Consider the following 22816-nt stretch of genomic DNA (forward strand, 5'->3'; position numbering starts at 1 on the left):
ACCATGTAAATTTAAAATGCTTACCTTGCACTCTCTTTAGCCCCTGTCTCTGCACCGCCACAGGTAGAGGTGATGGTGGAGGTGAGGAAACACGCTCCTGACGCATCATCGGTGGTGGGCTCTCCTTCTTCACCCCGTTGCTAAGGGCAACCCCGCTCAGAACACTGGCAGCGCTTGGAACCCTGGTGGTCGTCATGGCGTCGGGACGGGAGAAGGAAGCGATCCTCTGCAGGATGGAACCCACGCTTTCTCTCTCTGACATCATTTCCCGTGGCTGGGTGTGCTCCAGTGGCAGGGGGGTGGAGGGGGCCAGGTGTCCTACCTGAGGTCTGAGGGAGAGCAGGTTGAGCTGAGGGGTCTGGGCGGGGGACAGGGGGACAGGGGACTGGCTCACCTTAGGGACAGGCTTGGCCCCCGGGGGGGAGGTAGGTGGGGGAGAGCGGGGGAGGGAGGGGTTGATGTTGTTGTAGGAGAGGTGGTGGTTGGCGGCAGGAAGAGGAGTGAGGTCACCACCGGAGCTGTCCAGACTGCTGAGGGATGGGCTAGCTGAGACAGAGAGGCTGCTGGGATAGTGTGCTCTGGGGGGAGGTTTAGGGGGGTCAAACGAGGGGGGAGGACGGGGGCTGGGCTGGGGCGTCTTCACCCCCACCAGACTGTCTAGATCCAGGGGAAACTTGTTGAGACGCTGCGTCTCTTTGGGTTTGGGCTGGGCCTGGTAGCTGTTGTGGTTCTGATTGGGAGAGTAGCATCCTTCCTTCCCAAAGGGACTGGTGTTATAATGGCGCTGGGATCCGCCATTCAAACCCACATTGGCGTTGCCATACCTCACCCCTCCACCTCCAGCCCCCCGCACCCCCATCACCCCGCCTCCTCCTTCCCCGATCTGGAGGTCCAGACTGGGCATGGATCCGTGGCTGACTCCCCTGGGCTCTGGAGCTCCCAGCCCCATAGGCCCCTCTAGCTCAGAGTGAAACACACTCCCATGGGAAGAGAACTTCTTCCCCATCCCCAGGCCCACGCCACGCTGCTGCCCAGGACGCTGCTCCATCTGTGGGCTAGTGAAGTAGGACAGAGACCCTGGCTTGCCTGGAGGTACCCCTCCTCCTCCTTCTCCTCCACCTCCCTGGATGGAATACTCCAGACTAGAAGAGGAGCTATGGAGACTATCATTATCGCTGCCTGGGCCAGAGAGAGAGGAGGAGAAACCCTTAGGGTTGAACTTGTTCTGGAAGGAAGAGGCCCTGGTGATGCCTCCGGAGCTCCCTCCATTGTTGTTGATGGTGGGTCTGTTCATGGCTCTGTTGAAGGAGAGACTGGAGACCATGCGGGACTTGAATACAGGGCTCTGGGCAGGGCTGGGGTTGGTACCAAGACTGATCCGGGAGCGGAAGGCAGGGGAGCCGTGGTTGGAGGTGGGGAACCCTCGACCCTCGTTGGTCTTGTTGAGGAGGGAGGTGGAGGAGAGGGGGGAGGGAACGGGGGAGGAGGGGGAGAAGGGAGGATGCTCGTCCACGTCATCGACGTCGAAGGATCTTTTCAAAGCTGTGGAAGAGAGAGAAGGAGATATGGGCAGAGGTGGGGGGGGGGGGGGGGGGGGGGGGGGGGGGTGGGAGGCGGAGGGAGGGAGGGAGGGGGGGGAAGAGGGAGGGGGAGAGGAGGAAGAGGAAGGGGGGACGGGGAGAGAGAGGGGGTAGATGGAGAGACAAGGAGGGAGGAAGGGAGGGTTAATAAGTGAGTTAATTAATAACAGTTGAGTTGAATAGTTGTAACATGAAATAACATAAAATGAATACACTTACGAACTGTTCTTATTTAAGTTACAATATTCTACCTTTATTTAACCAGGTAGGCCTGTTGAGAACAAGTTCTCATTTACAACTGCGACCTGGCCAAGATAAGCAAAGCAGTGCGACACATACAACAACACAGAGTTACACATGGAATAAACAAACATACAGTCAATAATACAGTAGAAAAGTCTACATACAGTGTGTGAAAATGAAGTATGATTAGGGAGGTAAGGCAATAAAAAGGCCACAGAGGCGAAATAATTACAATTTAGCAATTAAACACTGGAGTGATAGATGTGCAGAAGATGAATGTGCAAGTAGAGATACTGGGGTGCAAAGGAGCGAGTATTGAGAGGGGAGGCTGGAGGGGTTGTTTTGTGAAGGCTTTATGTTATACTGAATAAATGTAGATATTGTCGTCCATGTTTTAAGGAGCCATGGGACGTCTTTCAGTGAGGTTCGTATCGGCGGAATCTTTTGCTTAATGTACACGGTGACAAAAACATTTTATTCTCTGAAAGACTACAACTCCTGATCTGGCCCGTCCCTCCCCCAACATGGGCTTTTCTGAAAGGGAGGCAGACACCACACCAAACCCTCTGGGCAAAACTGAAAGAGCTGACCAGACTCAATGGCTTAAAGTGATTGCTCTATCAACATGAATTAGACTATGGAGTTTTTTGTGATGTTCTCTTAACTAGCTACATGGTGAAATTCAACCCTATATTTCAACTGGAACATAGTGAAGAGGATTCAAAACATAGAGTTGGATTTAGCTAGAAGCTCAGGTATAGCCGATGCTAGCACCAAGAGGGCAGATGACAAATATGGTGCCTAGCTAAGTAAGTTATTTTTCCTGCAAGCTACCTGACTAGCTAGCTAAGTAAATTATGTTTCATACAAGCCACCTAGCTAGCTAACTAACTTTAATTTATCTACTGAAACTCATTATGTATTGACATACTACTGTACAGTTGAAGTCGGAAGTTTACATACACTTTGGAATCATTAAAACTCGTTCTTCAACCACTCCACAAATGTCTTGTTAACAAACTATAGTTTTGGCAAGTCGGTTAGGACATCTACTTTGTGCATGACACAATAACTTTTTCCAACAATTGTTTACAGACAGATTATTTCACTTATAATTCACTGTATCACAATTCCAGTGGGTCAGAAGTTTACATACATTAAGTTGACTGTGCCTTTCAACAGCTTTGAAAATTCCAGAAAATGATGTCATGGCTTTAGAGGCTTCTGATAGGCTAATTGACATAATTTGAGTCAATTGGAGGTGTACCTGTGGATGTATTTCAAGGCCTACCTTCAAACTCAGTGACTCTTTGCTTGACATCATGGGAAAATCAAAAGAAATCAGCCATGACCTCTGGTTCATCCTTGGGAGCAATTTCCAAACGCCTGAAGGTACCACGTTCATCTCTACAAACAACAGTATGCAAGTATGAACACCATGGGACCACGCAGCCGTCATACCTCTCAGGAAGGAGACACGTTCTGTCTCCTAGAGATCAACAAACTTTGGTGCAAAAAGTGCAAATCAATCCCAGAAAAACAGCAAAGGACCTCGTGAAGATGTTGGAGGAAACAGGTACAAAAGTACCTATATCCACTGTAAAACGAGTCCTATATCGACATAACCTGAAAGGCCGCTCAGCAAGGAAGAAGCCACTGCTCCAAAACCGCCATACAAAAGCCAGACTACGGTTTGCAACTGCACGTGGGGACAAAGATTGTAGTTTTCGGAGAAATGTCCTCTGGTTTGATGAAACAAAAATAGAACTGTTTGGCCATAATGACCATCGTTACGTTTGGAAGAAAAAGGGGGAGGCTTGCAAGCCGAAGAACACCATCCCAAACGTGAAGCACGGGGGTGGCAGCATCATGTTGTGGGGGTGCTTTGCTGCAGGAGGGACTGGTGCACTTTACAAAATTATGTGGATATACTGAAGCATCATCTCAGGACATCAGTCAGGAAGTTAAAGCTTGGTTGCAAATGGGTCTTCCAAATGGACAATGACCCCAAGCATAATTCCAAAGTTGTGGACAACAAAGTCATTGAAGTGGCCATCACAAAGCCCTGACCTCAATTCTATAGAAAATGTATGGGCAGAAATAAAAAAGCGTGGGCGAGCAAGGAGGCCTACAAACCTGACTCAGTTACACCAGCTCTGTCAGGAGGAATGGGCCAAATTTCACCCAACTTTACTGTGGAAAGCTTGTGGAAGGCTACCCGAGACGTTTGACCCAAGTTAAACAATTTAAAGGCAATGCTACCAAATACTAATTGAGTGTATGTAAACTTCTGACCCACTGGGAATGTGAAGGAAATAAAAGCTGAAATAAATAATTCTCTCTACTATTATTCTGACATTTCACATTCTTAAAATAAAGTGGTGATCCTTACTGACCTAAGACAGGGCATTTTCACTAGGATTAAATGTCAGGAATTGTGAAAAACTGAGTTTAAATGTATTTGGCTAAGGTGTACGTAAACTTCCGACTTCAACTGTTTCTGAATGTCTAACATCTGTTTGATGCTAGAGAGCCCCGTACAGCTTATACAAATATCTTCTGTGAATCCATACAGGCAGACAAATTTAGAAAACGGATATGAAATACTGAATGCCATCTATTTTTTATTTAAACTTTATTTAATTTACCAGTCCATAGATACACAGAATGTCATCATAGGGTGTATCGTCCAGTATACGATGCCCAGACCCGTCCTCCAATTATGTTTGAAACACATCTCACTGACCTAGAATTGCCTTGGACAGCATGAAAACAAACCCAGATTTCCCCCAGGGTGAAATTTCCCTTTAACCTGGCAGTAGTGATGAGGGCTATCTTTACAGGGTGATGTCATGAGGCCTCAAAGAGAGATCAAACAGTAGGTCTGTAATTATGGCCTGGGCACTAACAACGGTTCTGTCTGGAGGCACACACACACACACACACACACACACACACACACACACACACACACACACACACACACACACACACACACACACACACACACACACACACACACACACACACACACACACACACACACACACACACACACACACACACACCTGATATAGGCTGCTAATACAACATGGACAGTCTTCAAAGTAGAGCAGTTAGGGATGATGAAAGCTCCAGAGAAGAAGAGTTGACTTTACAAATGCCACACTTTGTATCTCTCTGTCTGAACCAAATGTGCCAATTTAACACACAACTCCTATATAGGATGTTTCCATGTAAAAGGACCCATGAGCACAAACATGTGAAGTTCGCAGGAGCATGTCAAATTGGGTGTCAAATGAAAGCTAAGAGTATATGTTTTAAAGAAATTAAGAGATATCCATTTTTTTTCAATGATTTTCTATGCAAAAAAACCAAAAAGGCTTTGATTTCTGGTCAAACAGACGGAAAAAGGGTTTTTAGAAATGCATTAAAAACACAACAATGTTGACGTAAAGACCCCTGACAACTAATATCAACACATATATTTAGTTTAGGAGAAAGTATTTGCCTTCTGTATGTTCAAGAAGCATTGCCTTGTTCCATGTAATTCTGTTACCAACAACCCACATATCTTTATAACTATTTTCTAATTTCTCTCCCTCATCAGGAGGGAGGATTATAAAAGTTCACAGAAAGTAAAGGTTGACCTACCAATTAGTTATAGAGGGTTTACTGGTCTAAAGTTTGTTTATTCATTATTAAGTGATTAAAACAGGTAATTCTGTTACCAAATCGGTACCAGAATTACCAAATAATCTGTAATGGAACTACTGCAATTGAATTGGCTACAATGGGAAACCATAGTAGTCACCTGCTACTGTCCTCCCTTCCACTGACATACTGTTATGTTCAGCTCATAGGGTCTGAACTCTACTGTCCTCCCTTCCACTGACATACTGTTATGTTCAGCTCATAGGGTCTGAACTCTACTGTCCTCCCTTCCACTGACATACTGTTATGTTCAGCTCATAGGGTCTGAACTCTACTGTCCTCCCTTCCACTGACATACTGTTATGTTCAGCTCATAGGGTCTGAACTCTACTGTCCTCCCTTCCACTGACATACTGTTATGTTCAGCTCATAGTGTCTGAACTCTACTGTCCTCCCTTCCACTGACATACTGTTATGTTCAGCTCATAGTGTCTGAACTCTACTGTCCTCCCTTCCACTGACATACTGTTATGTTCAGCTCATAGTGTCTGAACTCTACTGTACTCTACTGTACTGAACTCTACTGTACTCTACTGTACTGAATGCTACTCTACTGTGCTGTACTGAACGCTACTCTACTGTGCTGTACTGAACGGAACTCTACTGTACTTTACTAAACTCTACTCTACTGTGCTGTACTGAACTGAACTCTACTCTATTCTACTGTACTGTGCTCTACTGTGCTGTACTGAACGGAACTCTACTGTACTTTACTGAACTCTACTCCACTGTACTCTATTCTACTGTACTGTGCTCTACTGTACTGAACTCTACTGTACTGAACTGAACTCTACTGAGCTGAACTCTACTGTGCTGTGCTGCACTGTGCAGTACTGAACTCTACTGTGATGTACTGTGATGCCCAAACTTGTGAAACATAGATGCCTGGGATTGTTTCCGTTTTAGACCAACAAAATGTGGTCTTGTTTTGGAGCGGAGCTCATTACAATAATAGCCAGTGTGTTGAATATTACCCAAACATGCAGAAGAAGGATTCTTCATATTTCTACCTTAGTGTACCTATTTAGGATACATCCCCATGAAGAGAATTATATTCATATCCATCATTATGTATTTCTGTGTAGTACAGATCAGGGACCCGTGATGTCATTCCATGACTGTAATTCTGGATGTTTATTTTTTTTTTTTTTTTAATTTAACTAAGTTAAGAACAAATTCTTATTTACAATGACGGCCTACCCCGGACCAAACCTGGACGACGCTGAGCCAATTGTGCACTGCCCTAGGGGACTCCCAATCATGGCCAAATGTGATAGAGCCTGGATTTGAACCAGGGACTGTAGTGACACCTCTTGCACTGAGATACAGTGCCTTAGACCACTGTGCCACAAGCACTTCACCAACTGTAGTTCAATACCCAAAACATATTTGTTCAAAGTCAAGCTGTCAGGTCATAGCTGACAGCCCAGTCTTTCTGCAGACATCGTTGGATCTTAATTCAGAGCAGAAATTTAACTGAGTGTTTTGGAAAATCTGGATAAATAAACTGAGGGAGATTTGACCCTTCTGTACAGTTCCATTGATTGTTCACAGTCGTCCTTCTTCATAGAGTTGTATGGTTTGTTGAACTTTAAAATCAATGGTTTTTGTTTGGCATACATTTTAAAGTGAAAAATCTGAGTCAAGGCGGGTTTCCGTTTTCCGTGGAATTGCCCTAAAACAAAAAAGATAAAACTCAAAAGTCCATCAACATCTAAAATGTGAAATCTACATTTGCCAAACTGAGTTATTCTGTCTTAGTGAAACGCTGAGAAACTAAACAAGAAGAGGAAAACGTTGAAACTTAAAGTCCCCCAAAAAAGTTTGATCCTGTGAAGTGTGACAGAGTTTCTTTAATCACTCTTTCTCCTTTCTCTCTCTCGTTTTCTCTTGCTCTCTGTCTCGGTCTCTCTCTTTATCGCTCCTCTCTCATTGTCCCTTTCCGTTTTTCTCTCTCTCTTTGAACACAAAGCGATCTGTGGTTAAACCTCTCCTGTTTCGACCTTTGCCTTTGTGTTACAGCAGCGTCGCTTCCTGTGTCCAACACACACACACACACACACACACACACACACACACTCCCTTCCTGCATCCCCTCCCTCTCTCCGTAGTGAGGGGTTTAGGCCAACAGACACAAAGGGGTGATTGAGGGAGCAGGGTGAGAGTCAGAGTCCAGAGAGGTTTGGTTACAGCAGACCCCAACACAACACAGGATTCATCTCACCAAATAAATGGAGGGGAGAGAGAGACAGAGAGAGAGAGGACAGAGACAGGACAGAAGAAGAGGACAGAGAGAGGGCATAGAGAGAGGATAGTACAGAGAGAGAAGGGAAAGAGAGATAGAGAGAGAGAAGACAGAGAGAGAGAGGGCATATATAGAGAGAGGAAACCATCTCAACAGAGAAAAATGTCCTTCTCTGTGCTACCTGAGTGTACAAAACATTAGGAACACCTACTCTTTCCATGACAGACTGACCAGGTGAATCCAGTGAAAGCTATGATCCCTTATTGATGTCACTTGTTAAATGCACTTCAATCAGTGTAGATGAAGGGAAAGAGACAGGTTAAAGAAGGATTTTAAAACCTTGAGACAATTGAGACATGGATTGTGTATGTGAGCCATTCAGAGGGTGAATGGGCAAGACAACATATTTAATTGCCGGTTTGAGTGTGTCACACTCAACAGTTTTTGTGTGTATCAAGAATGGTCTCCCATCCAAAGGACATCCAGCCAACTGGACACAACTGTGGGAAGCATTGGAGTCAACATGGTGCCAGCATCCCTGTGGAACGCTTTCAACACCTTGTAGAGTCCATGACCCGACGAATTGAGGCTGTTCTGAGAGCAAAAGGTGGTGCAACTCAAAATTAGGAAGGTGTTCATAATGTTTTGTACACTATGTGTATATCCCCCACTAGAATCCCCATACTTTAACGATGACAGATTCTCCATCCTAGAGAGGGAGATCAATCATTTCCAGACCCAGGGACATGTACTAATTCTGGCAAACTAAACGCCAGAACGATTCCCACTAATGATCAAAATCCACAAAAAAGCACTGCCCACAAAATGAGGTGGAAACTGAGCTGCACTTCCTAACCTCCTGCCAAATGTATTGGGAGATATCAAAGACACATATTTCCCTCAGATTACACAGACCCACAAAGAATTTGAAAACAAATCCAATCTTGATAAACTCTCATTTCTATTAGATGAAATACAACAGCGCTTCTACACCTGCATTGTTTGCTGTTTGGGGTTTTAGGCTGGGTTTCTGTACAGCACTTTGAGATATCAGCTGATGTAAGGGCTATATAAATACATTTGATTTGATTTGAACAGTGTGCCATCACAGGAGCAAGATTTGTGACCTGTTGCCACAAGAAAAGGGCAACCATGTATCTGTTTATTTATTTTCCCTTTCATACTTCAACTACTTGCACATTGTTACAACACTGTACAATGATATAACATTTGAAATGTCTATATTATCATTTCTGATTGTTTATTTCCCATGTTTATTGTCTATTCTACTTGCTTTGGCAATGTAAACACGTTTCCCATGCCAATAAAGCCCTTTCAATTAAATTGAGAGACAGTACAGAGACAGGACAGAGACAGGACAGAGAGAGGACAGAGAGAAGGGTGTAAGCCAAGCTGATCCCAACAGAACAACCCCAGAATGACTAAACTAAAATATGACAGTAAGAGAATGAACTACTATAGCAGTGAGTTGAACAGCAGTAGAAGTGTTGGCAGAGACAGGAAGGTCACGCCGATAGGTAAAAGTTAGAAAGATATAGACAAGGGAAGATCACGCCGATAGGTAAACGTTAGAAAGATATAGACAAGGGAAGGTCACGCCGATAGGTAAAAGTTAGAAAGATATAGGCAAGGGAAGGTCACGCCGATAGGTAAAAGTTAGAAAGATATAGACAAGGGAAGGTCACGCCGATAGGTAAAAGTTAGAAAGATATAGGCAAGGGAAGATCACGCCGATAGGTAAACGTTAGAAAGATATAGACAAGGGAAGGTCACGCCGATAGGTAAAAGTTAGAAAGATATAGACAAGGGAAGGTCAAGCCGATAGGTAAAAGTTAGAAAGATATAGACAAGGAAAGATCACGCCGATAGGTAAAAGTTAGAAAGATATAGACAAGGAAAGATCACGCCGATAGGTAAAAGTTAGAAAGATATAGACAAGGGAAGGTCAAGCCGATAGGTAAAAGGTAGAAAGATATAGGCAAGGGAAGGTCACGCCGATAGGTAAAAGGTAGAAAGATATAGACAAGGAAAGATCACGCCGATAGGTAAAAGTTAGAAAGATATAGACAAGGGAAGATCACGCCGATAGGTCAAAGTTAGAAAGATATAGACAAGGGAAGAACACGCGGATAGGTAAATAGATATCGGGCGTTGTGACAGTTCTTTAAGATACTCTTCAAAAGAGGTTTTGGAAGATGGGCAGGGACTCCGCTGTCCTGACTTCAGGGGGAAGCATGTTCCACCATTAGGGTGCCAGGACAGAGAAGAGCTTTGACTGAGCTGAGCGGGAGCTGCCCTCCCCTAGGGGTGGGAGGGCCAAGAGACCAGAGGTGGCGTAATGGATTGCTCGGGTTGGAATGTACGGTTTGAGCATAGCCTGAAGGTAAGGAGGGGCGGTTCTCCTTGCTGCCCCTGTTGGCAAGCACCAGGGTCTTGAAGATGATGTGAGCTTCGACAGGAAGACAGTATAGTGTAATGAGGAGAGGGGTGACATGGGAGAACTTAGGAAGGTTGAACACCAGACAGGCTGCAGCATTCTGGATAAGTTGCAGGGGTTTGATGCCAAAAGCGGGGAGCTCAGCCAACAGAAAGTTGCAGTAATCTAGACAGGCAATGACAAGTGCCTGGATTAGGACCTACACCACTTCCTGTGTGAGGAAAGGCCGTACTCTACGGATGTTGTAGAGCATGAACCTGCAGGAATGAGTCACTGCTTTGATGTTTGCAGAGAACAACAGGGTGTTGTCTAGGGTCACACCAAGGTTCTTTGCGCTCTGGGAGGGGAACACTATGGAGTTGTCATGTAGAGGTCTTGGAGCGGGCAGGCCTTTCACAGGAAGGAATAGCGGCTCTGTCTTGTCAAGGTTGAGCTTGAGGTGGTGGGCCGACATCCAAGCTGAGAGGTCTGCCAGGCACGCAGAGATGTGTGTCGCTACCCAGGGTGTCAGAAGGTGAAAAGGAGAAGAGTAGTTGTGTCATCTTCATAGCAATGATAGGAGAGACCATGTGAGGATATGACAGAGCCGAGACAATCCAGAGACACATTTTATTGACTGTTATAAAAATGGGAACATAAGCAACTTAATCTTCCAGACAGACCATCCCCTGGTAGTGCTATAAGAGCACACTGCCCCATGTCAAGAGTTAGTTTTAGCGATGGGTAGAAATGAAGGATACTAGACAATGAAGAATCTGGGTCAGCCAATGTCAACCTGTACAAGTCTGGAACAGTATTGGTACAGGGCAACCCCAAACAGTTTCAACAGACTTCCACAGAATCAAAGAGGGAGCGCAGCAGGAGAAGATCTCTCTTGGTGAAGACTACTCCACCCCGAGCGAGTCAAACCATACCTCTTCCTTAAACAACCCCACAGATGAGCAACCCCAAGCAGAGAGTCAACCTCCCAGTACAGGGTACTACTCCCTCACTGAAATGAAGGATAAATTCACCCAGCAGGAGGTAAGGCAGGCGGAGCTGGAAAAGTCAGCCCAAAAAATGGTCCAGCACAACAACACCCCTCAACCAGACCTGGAGAGCTGGAGGGGGAGAGAGACATGTCTGCACTCTGGACTGTGGTGAGACAACTTCAACAGGAGAAAGAGCAGGAGAGGAAGGAGGAGGCCCAGCGGCAGGAGAAGATGAGAGCACTAGAGGAGAAGGTGTGAGTGCTGGAGGAGAAGGTGAGAGTGCTGGAGGAGAAGATGAGAGGACTAGAGGAGAAGGTGAGAGTGCTGGAGGAGAAGATGAGAGGACTAGAGGAGAAGGTGAGAGTGCTGGAGGAGAAGGTGAGGGCACTAGAGGAGAAGGTGAGAGCGCTAGAGGAGAAGGTGAGAGTGCTGGAGGAGAAGGTGAGAAAGATGATGTGTGACAAAGAACAACCTAAGTCAGATCCTGACCAAAGTCTTGACACCACAGCAGAACAGATAAATGAAGGACCCCACCCCTCCTAGCACCCGGCCCCCCTGTCAGCCTCCTGATAGCCCTCCTGACAACCCCCCCCACACCCACTGAGGACACACACACAAGACAAAGTTTGTACTCCTTATGGGCTCAAACAGGAAGTATATACAACAAAATACACTTTTTCCCAACACAGACTGTCTAAACTCTGGTGTCCAAACACCCAGCCGCCCTAGACCTTCTGTCTGAGGACCAACTAGGGTCACCCAGCCTCATAATAATACACGCAGGCACAAACGACCTGAGAACACAGCAGGAAAGGGTGGCCACAGCACTCAAGAGAGTGATTGAAAAAGCTTCTTCCACTTCCCCAAACTCACACGCTGGTTATCTCCACCCTGCTACCATGAAAAGACTTCCACCCTGCTACCATACAGCAAGTAAACGCAAGAATTTCCCATGACTGTGCCTCAAAATCAAACATCTAGCTGGCCTACCACTCTACCCTGAACTTGGACAGTCTTTATGACCAGGTCCACCTCTACAAGGCAGCAGAGCCCATCCTTGACTTGGACAGCCTTTATGACCAGGTCCACCTCTACAAGGCAGCAGAGCCCACCTTTGCCAGGACACTAAAGGACATAGACCTCAACTGTAGCCCCAACACTTCACACAGGAGCAACAGATCAATGGACACCCCGCCCGGACCAGCAAGACACTCTCCTAGACCTGTGGGACCCCCCCCCCCCGACCTAGACCTAGAGGGCCCAAGCCAGGAGGGCCTACATCCAGACCACAGCACCACCAGCCACATCCACATCCACACACCAACCAATCAATACCCCGCAAACCAACCATGCCCACACCACATATAGGTCCCCTCAGATCAAACCTATGCCCCTCCTGCCCACCCCATGCCCCCCACTCCCGCAAAGAGTGCCTCAACATGGAAGTCACACATACGCCCAGGCCGTGAGCAGGCAAACAGGCCCAACCCCCCATCTTACACTAGCCCGCTGGTTGCCCTCTAAGTTACAGAGAGCTGGTAGTCCCATCCACGAAACTACCAGGTGTGAAACAGGGAAGGGACTCAGGGGGTATGCTAATTTGGTATAGAGCAGACCTAACTCACTAACTTACTCTATTAAATTAATCAAAATAGGAATATTTTACATTTGGCTAGAAATTCAAAAGGAAATGATCTTAACAGAGAAAAATGTCCTCCTGTGTGCTACCTATATATCCCCACTAGAATACTTTAAGGAAGACAGCTTCTCCATCCTGGAGGGGGAAATTAATAATTTCCAGGCCCAGGGACATGTACTAGTCTGTAGTGACCTAAATGCTTGAACTGGACAATAACCTGACACCCTCAGCACACAGGGGGACAAACACCTGCCTGGAGGTGACAGCATTCCCTCCCCCATATGCCCTCCTAGACACAACTATGACAACATAACCAACAAAAACGGGTCACAACTCCTGCAGCTCTGTCGCACACTGGGTATGTACTTTTACGGTAGGTACACCGATAGTTCATTTCTTGGCAGTAGTACTGTAGATTACTTTATCACTGACCAGAGTCTCTCAGAGCGTTCACAGTCAGCCCACTGACACCCCTATCAGATCACCACAAAATCACAGTCTACTTGAACAGAGCAATACTCATAATCAACCATAAGGCATCGAAGATGCATGCTATTAAGAAATTCTATAGATTGGAAGGATGGTAGTGTGGGAACTTACCAAAAAACTATTGGCCAACAACAAATCCAATCCCCTCTAGACAACTTTCTGGACAAAATGTTTTCCTGCAAGAGTGAAGGTGTAAACCTAGCAGTAGGATGCCTGAGCAATACTGCATATTTGACCTACCAGCTAACATATCAAAAATGTAAATTACGGCAGAAAACCTAAGACAACAAACAACAATTAGAAATGGTTTGATGAAGAATGCAAAAACCTAAGAAAGAAATTAAGAAACCTATCCAACCAAAAACACAGAGAATCCAAAAACCTTAGCTTATGCCTTCACTATTGTGAAACACTAAAACAATACAGAAATACACAATGGTAAAAGAAGGAACAGCACGTCAGAAATCAGCTCAATGTAATTGAAGAATCCATAGACTCTAACCACTTCTGGAGAAATTGGAAAACACTAAACAAACAACATACGAAGAGTTATCTGTCCAAAACGGATAAACCACTTTTCCAAACCTTTTGACCAAAGAACAAACAGCAAAAACATATACATGATCAAATACAAATCATAGAATCGACTATTAAAGACTACCAGAACCCACTGGATTGTCCAATTACATTGAATTAACTACAGGACAAAATCTCCAACCCAAAAAGGCCTGTGGTGTTGATGGTATCCTCAATGAAATGACAAAATATACGGGCTACAAATTCCAATTGGCTATACTTAAACTCTTTAACACCATCCTTAGCTCTGGCATCTTCCCTAATATTTGGAACCAAGGTCTGATCACCCCAATCCACAAAAGTGGAGACACATTTTACCACAATAATTACAGTGGAATATGTGTCAGCAGCAATCTCTGATAAATCCTCTGCAGTATCATCAACAGCAGACTCCAACATTTCCTCAGTGAAAACAATGTCCGAGGCAAATGTGAAATTGGCTTCTCACCAAAATACCTTACAACAGACCACGTATTCACCCTGCACACCCTTATTGACAAACAAACATAACAAAACAAAAGCTAACTCTACTCTTGCTTTGTTTTTTTCAATAAAGCTTTTAACTCAATTTGGCATAAGGGTCTGCTATAGAAATGGATGAAAGCGGATGGAATGGATGGATGGAAAGCGGATGGAATGGATGGATGGAAAGCGGTGTTAGGGGGAAAACGTAGGACATTATAAAATCAAAACAAACAACGAGTGTGCAGTTAAAAGTGTCAATAAACACACAGATTTATTTCCACAGGGCCGTGGGGTGAGACAGGGATGCAGCTTGAGCCCTACCCTTTTCAACATATATATCAATGAATTGACAAGGGCACTAGAACAGTCTGCAGCACCCAGCCTCACCCAGCTGGACTTGGAAATCAAATGTCTAATGTTTGCAAATGATCCAGTGCTTCTGTCCCCAACCAAGGAGGTCCTACAGCAGCACCTAGATCTTCTGCACAGATTCTGTCAGACCTGGGCCCTGACAATGAATCTCAGTAAGACAAAAATAATGGTGTTCCAAAAAAGGTCCAGTTGCCAGGACCACAAATATAAATTCCATCTAGACACCATTGCCCTAGATCACACAAAAAACTATAAATACCTCGGCCTAAACATGAACAACACAGGTAACTTCCACAACACTATGAACGATCTAAGAGACAAGGCAAGAAGGGCCTTCTATGCCATCAAAAGGAACATAAAACTCAACATCCCAATGAGGATCTGGCTAAAAATACTTCAATCTGTTATTGCCCTCTATGGTTGTGAGGTCTGGGGTCAGCTCACCAACCAAGAATTCACAAAAAGGGACAAACAACCAATTGAGACTCTGTGTACAATGCAAAACCCCAAACAATGCAGAATTACGACTATAGCCGCTACTTATCAACATCCAGAAAAGAGCTGTTCAATTCTACAACCACCGAAAATGAAGTGATGCCCACACATTCCACCACAAAGCCCTCTCCTACAGAGAGATGAACCTGGAGAAAAGTCCCCTCAGACAGCTGGTTCTGGGGCTCTGTTCACAAACACAAACAGACCCCACAGAGCCTCAGGACATAAACACATTTAGATGCAACCAAATTCTGAGAAAATAAAAAGATAACTATTTGACAGACTGGAAAGAATCAACCAAAGAAACAGAGCAAATGTGATTACTATTTGGCCCTAAACAGAGAGTACACAGTGGCAGAACATCTGACCACTGAGACTGACCCAAAATGAAGAAAAACACTATGTACAGACCCAGTGAGCATAGCCTTGGTATTGAGAGAGGTTGCCACAGGCATACCTGGCTCTCAAGAGAAGACAGGCTATGTGCACACTGCCCACAAAATGAGGTGGAAACTGAGCTGCACTTCCTGACCTCCTGCCACATGTATGACCACATTAGAGACACATATTTCCCACAGATTACACAGATCCACAAATAATTTGAAAACAATCCTAATTTTGATAAAGTCCTATATCTGCAAGGTGAAATACACAGTGTGCCATCACAGCAGCAAGATGTGAGGCTCGTTGCCATGAGAAAAGGGCTTCCAGTGGAGCACAAACAACATTGTAAATACAACCTATATTTGATCTATTTCCCTTTCATACTTCAACTATTTGCACATTGTTACAATACTGTATAAAATAAAATAACATTTTAAATGTCCATATTCTTGTCAAACTTTTTTTAGTGTAATGTTTACTAATTGTTTATTTCCCTTTTGCTTATCGTCTATTTAATTTGCTTTGTCAATGTAAACATATGTTTCCCATGCCAATAAAGCCCTTTGAATTGAGTTGAGATAAAGAAAGAGATGGTCAGAGACAGAAGGCTGAAGTGTTTTGGAATGAAAACAAAGAAGGGATACAGGTCTGTGGTTTATGACGTCAGAGGGGTCGAGTGTTGGTTCCCTGAGGAGGGGAGCAAACCCCATAGGATATAACCAAGGACACATAGTAAAGGACATGTCTCAAACCCCATAGGATATAACCAAGGACACATAGTAAAGGACATGTCTCAAACCCCTTAGGATATAACCAAGGAAACATAGTTAGTAAAGGACATGTCTCAAACCCCATAGGATATAACCAAGGAAACATAGTTAGTAAAGGACATGTCTCAAACCCCATAGGATATAACCAAGGAAACATAGTTAGTAAAGGACATGTCTCAAACCCCATAGGATATAACCAAGGAAACATAGTTAGTAAAGGACATGTCTCAATCCCCATAGGATATAACCAAGGAAACATAGTTAGTAAAGGACATGTCTCAAACCCCATAGGATATAACCAAGGACACATAGTAAGTAAAGGACATGCACCCTATTCCCTGTCTGGTTTGCATGGCCAGAAGTAGTGCTAGTACTAATGGGAGAAGTGTGTCATTACAGTGCTGTGTACGTGTCATTAGGATGATGTGTACGTGTCATTAGGCTAATGTGTACGTGTCATTAGGTTACTGTGTACGTGTCATTAGGGTGTTGTGTACGTGTCATTAGGGTGATGTGTACGTGACATTAGAGTAATGTGTACATGTCATTAGGGTGCTGTGTACGTGTCATTAGGGTAATGTGTACGTATCATTAGGATGATGTGTACGTGTCATTAGGGTGCTGTGTACGTGTCATTAGGGTAATGTGTACGTGTCATTAGGATGATGTGTACGTGTCATTAGGGTGCTGTGTACGTGTCACTAGGGTAATGTGTACGTGTCATTAGGGTGCTGTGTACGTGTCATTAGGGTGTTGTGTACGTGTCATTAGGGTGATGTGTACGTGACATTAGAGTAATGTGTACATGTCATTAGGGTGCTGTGTACGTGTCATTAGGGTGCTGTGTACGTGTCATTAGGGTAATGTGTACGTGTCATTAGGGTGCTGTGTAGGTGTCATTAGGATGATGTGTACGTGTCATTAGGGTGCTGTGTACGTGTCATTAGGGTGCTGTGTACGTGTCATTAGGGTAATGTGTACGTGTCATTAGGGTGATGTGTACATGTCATTAGGGTGCTGTGTACGTGTCATTTGGGTGATGTGTACGTGTCATTAGGGTGATGTGTACGTGTCATTAGGGTAATGTGTATGTGTCATTAGGATGATGTGTACGTGTCATTAGGGTGCTGTGTACGTGTCATTAGGGTGATGTGTACGTGTCATTAGGGTGTTGTGTACGTGTCATTTGGGTGATGTGTACGTGTCATTAGGGTGATGTGTACGTGTCATTAGGATGATGTGTACGTGTCATTAGGATGATGTGTACGTGTCATTAGGGTGCTGTGTACGTGTCATTAGGATGATGTGTACGTGTCATTAGGATGATGTGTATGTGTCATTAGGGTAATGTGTACGTGTCATTAGGGTGCTGTGTACGTGTCATTAGGGTAATGTGTACGTGTCATTAGGGTGCTGTGTACGTGTCATTAGGGTAATGTGTACGTGTCATTAGGGTGATGTGTACGTGTCATTAGGGTGTTGTGTACGTGTCATTAGGATGATGTGTACGTGTCATTAGGATGATGTGTACGTGTCCTTAGGGTGCTGTGTACATGTCATTAGGGTTATGTGTACGTGTCATTTGGGTGCTGTGTACGTGTCATTAGGATGATGTGTACGTGTCATTAGGGTGCTGTGTACGTGTCATTAGGGGGCTGTGTAGTGTAGGTACTGGTATTTTTCCATACCCGCAGGTGTTTTGGCCTGTCTTTTTGTAAACAGTAATGAGTTATCAGTGTATTGCGAACATACTTCTATCACCTCCTACCCTCCTACAGTACTGATCTTATCTACTCCCCTCAGGGCCACTCTCTGGGGCTGTGTGTGTGTGTGTGTGTGTGTGTGTGTGTGTGTGTGTGTGTGTGTGTGTGTGTGTGTGTGTGTGTGTGTGTGTGTGCCTGCATGCAAGTGTGTGCGTGCGTCTGGCGTGCATCAAGAAGTAAAGAACCATTGGTGTACAGATATTTTCAAACTTGGTTTAAGAATTAGAAATGTAATGTTCTTTGTATTAGCATTAGTCTTCTATCCCAACCAGGACAAAGAGGACTAAATATTCTATCCCAACCTGGACAAAGAAGACTAAATACTCTATCCCAACCAGGACAAAGAGGACTACATTTTCTATCCCAACCAGGACAAAGAGGACTAAATATTCTATCCCAACCAGGACAAAGAGGACTAAATATTCTATCCCAACCAGGACAAAGAGGACTAAATATTCTATCCCAACCAGGACAACGATGGCTAAATATTCTATCCCAACCAGGACAAAGAGGACTAAATATTCTATCCCAACCAAGACAAAGAGGGCTAAATACTGTATCCCAACCAGGACAAAGAGGTTAAATATTATATCCCAACCAGGACAAAGAGGACTAAATATTCTATCCCAACCAGGACAAAGAGGACTAAATATTCTATCCCAACCTGGACAAAGAGGACTAAATATTATTTCCCAACCTGGACAAAGAGGATTAAATATTATATCCCAACCAGGACAAAGAGGACTAAATACTCTATCCCAACCAGGACAAAGAGGGCTAAATACTCAATACCAACCAGGACAAAGAGGTCTAAATATTCTATCCTAACCAGGACAAAGAAGACTAAATATTCTGTCCCAACCAGGACAAAGAGGCCTAAATATTCTTTCCCAACCTGGACAAAGAGGACTAAATATTCTTTCCCAACCAGGACAAAGAGGACTAAATATTCTATCCCAACCTGGACAAAGAGGGCTAAATATTCTATCCCAACCAGGACAAAGAGGACTAAATATTCTATCCCAACCAGGACAACGATGGCTAAATATTCTATCCCAACCAGGACAAAGAGGACAAAATATTCTATCCCAACCAGGACAAAGAGGACTAAATATTCTATCCCAACCAGGACAAAGAGGACTAAATATTCTATCCCAATCAAGACAAAGAGGACTACATATTCTATCCCAACCAGGACAAAGAGGACTAAATATTCTATCCCAACCAGAACAAAGATGTCTAAACATTCTATCCAACCAGGACAAAGAAGACTAAATATTCTATCCCAACCAGGACAAAGATGACTAAATATTCTATCCCAACCAGGACAAAGACGACTAAATATTCTATCCCAACCTGGACAAAGAGGCCTAATATTATTTCCCAACCAGGACAAAGAGGATTAAATATTCTATCCCAAACTGGACAAAGAGGACTAAATCTTCTATCCCAACCAGGACAAAGAGGGCTAAATACTCTATCCCAAACAGGACAAAGAGGGCTAAATACTCTATCCCAACCAGGACAAAGACGACTAAATATTCTATCCCAACCTGGACAAAGAGGACTAAATATTATTTCCCAACCAGGACAAAGAGGCTTAAAAATTCTATCACAAAATGGACAAAGAGGACTAAATCTTCTATCCCAACCAGGACAAAGAGGATTTAATATTATATCCCAACCAGGACAAAGAGGGCTAAATACTCTATCCCAACCAGGACAAAGAGGGCTAAATACTCTATCCCAACCAGGACAAAGAGGGCTAAATATTCTATCCCATACAGGACAAAGAGGCCAAAATATTCTATCCCAACCAGGACAAAGAGGACTAAATATTCTATCCCAACCAGGACAAAGAGGACTAAAAATGATGTCCCAACCAGGACAAAGAGGACTAAATATTCTATGCCAACCAGGACAAAGAGGATTAAATATTCTATCCCAACCTGGACAAAGAGGACTAAATCTTCTATCCCATCCAGGACAAAGAGGCCTAAACATTCTATCCCAACCAGGACAAAGAGGTTTAAATAATCTATCCCAACCTGGACAAAGAGGACTAAATCTTCTATCCCAACCAGGACAAAGAGGCCTAAATATTCTATCCCAACCAGGACAAAGAGGGCTAAATACTCTATCACAACCAGGACAAAGAAGACTAAATACTCTATCCCAACCAGGATAAAGAGGACTAAATATTCTATCCCAACCAGGACAAAGAGGCCTAACTATTCTATCCCAACCAGGACAAAGAGGACTAAATATTCTTTCCCAACCAGGACAAAGAGGACTAAATATTTATCCCAACCAGGACAAAGAGGGCTAAATCTTCTATCCCAACCAGGACAAAGAGGTTTAAAAATTCTATCCCAACCAGGACAAAGAGGACTAAATATTCTATCCCAACCAGGACAAAGAGGACTAAATATTCTATCCCAACCTGGACAAAGAGGACTAAATATTCTATCCCAACCAGGACAAAGAAGACTAAAAATTCTGTCCCAACCAGGACAAAGAGGACTAAATATTCTCTCCCAACCAGGACAAAGAGGCCTAAATATTATTTCCCAACCAGGACAAAGAGTATTAAATATTCTATCCCAACCTGGACAAAGCAGACTAAAAACTCTATCCCAACCAAGACAAAGAGGACTACATATTCTATCCCAACCAGGACAAAGTGGGCTAAATACTATATCCCAACCAGGACAAAGAGGACTAAATATTCTATCCCAACCAGGACAAAGAGGATTAAATATTCTATCCTAACCAGGACAAAGAGGACTAAATATTCTATCCCATCCAAGACAAAGAGGACTACATATTCTATCCCAACCAGGACAAAGTGGGCTAAATACTATATCCCAACCAGGACAAAGAGGACTAAATATTCTATCCCAACCAGGACAAAGAGGATTAAATATTCTATCCTAACCAGGACAAAGAGGACTAAATATTCTATCCCAACCAGGACAAAGAAGATTAAATATTCTATCCCAACCTGGACAAAGAGGACTAAATCTTCTATCCCAACCTGGACAAAGATAAATAAGTCTTCTATCCTATCCAGGACAAAGAGGACTAAATATTCTATCCCAACCAGGACAAAGAGGCCTAAATATTATTTCCCAACCAGGACAAAGAGTATTAAATATTCTATCCCAACCTGGACAAAGCAGACTAAAAACTCTATCCCAACAAAGACAAAGAGGACTACATATTCTATCCCAACCAGGACAAAGTGGGATAAATACTCTATCCCAACCAGGACAAAGAGAACTAAATATTCTATTCCAACCAGGACAAAGAGGATTAAATATTCTATCCTAACCAGGACAAAGAGGACTAAATATTCTATCCCAACCAGGACAAAGAAGACTAAATATTCTATCCCAACCTGGACAAAGAGGACTAAATCTTCTATCCCAACCTGGACAAAGATAAATAAGTATTCTATCCTATCCAGGACAAAGAGGACTAAATATTCTATCCCAACCAGGACAAAGAGGACTAAATATTCTATCCCAACCAGGACAAAGAGGACTAAATATTCTATCCCAACCTGGACAAAAAGGTATAAATCTTCTATCCTAACCAGGACAAAGAGGACTAAATATTCTATCCCAACCTGGACAAAGAGGACTAAATCTTCTATCCCAACCTGGACAAAGATAAATAAGTCTTCTATCCTAACCAGGACAAAGAGGACTAAATATTCTATCCCAACCAGGACAAAGAAGACTAAATATTCTATCCCAACCTGGACAAGGAGGACTAAATCTTCTATCCCAACCTGGACAAAGATAAATAAGTATTCTATCCTATCCAGGACAAAGAAGACTAAATATTCTATCCCAACCAGGACAAAGAGGACTAAATATTCTATCCCAACCTGGACAAAAAGGTCTAAATCTTCTATCCTAGCCAGGACAAAGACGACTAAATATTCTATCCCAACCAGGACAAAGAAGACTAAATATTCTATCCCAACCAGGACAAAGAAGACTAAATATTCTATCCCAACCTGGACAAAGAGGACTAAATCTTCTATCCCAACCTGGACAAAGATAAATAAGTCTTCTATCCTATCCAGGACAAAGAGGACTAAATATTCTATCCCAACCAGGACAAAGAGGACTAAATATTCTATCCCAACCAGGGCAAAGATGACTAAATCTTCTATCCCAACCTGGACAAAGAGGACTAAATCTTCTATACCAACCAGGACAAAGAGGACAAAATATTCTATCCCAACCAGAACAAAGAGGACTAAATCTTCTATCCCAACCTGGACAAAAAGGTCTAAATCTTCTATCCTAACCAGGACAAAGAGGCCTAATATTCTATCCCAACCTGGACAAAGAGGACTAAATGTTCTATCCCAACCAGGACAAAGAGGACTAAATATTCTATCCTAACCGGACAAAGAGGACTAAATATTCTATCCTAACCAGGACAAAGAGGACTAGGTGTTTACAGTCCATAATTATTAGAATCAGAAGATCTAAGACCATGGCCATGTCTGAATACCTATACTAGCATACTACATACTTAAACTGCATACTATGTTCTCATTGTCTTATTCTATTTTGCACGTGCCGCCTAGTAAAAATGATGCAGTATACCTCGGCCGCAACGTTGTAGCGGCT

The 22816-nt window shown here is 43.6% G+C and overlaps 1 protein-coding gene across 1 annotated transcript in view; it reads right to left on the bottom strand.

The window, feature by feature from the left end:
• The window catches only part of LOC106593249 (neuronal-specific septin-3), a 181500-nt gene that overhangs the window by 121115 nt on the left and 37569 nt on the right, over nt 1-22816 (bottom strand). Inside the window, exon 2 of the mRNA XM_045719672.2 lies at nt 25-1542. Within this exon, the coding sequence (XP_045575628.2) occupies nt 25-1542 (1518 nt within the window). The remainder of the gene's footprint in view (nt 1-24; nt 1543-22816) is intronic.

The sequence above is a fragment of the Salmo salar genome, chromosome 06, assembly GCF_965601325.2.
Source record: "Salmo salar chromosome 06, fSalSal1, whole genome shotgun sequence".
NCBI classification, from domain to species: Eukaryota; Metazoa; Chordata; class Actinopteri; order Salmoniformes; family Salmonidae; genus Salmo; species Salmo salar.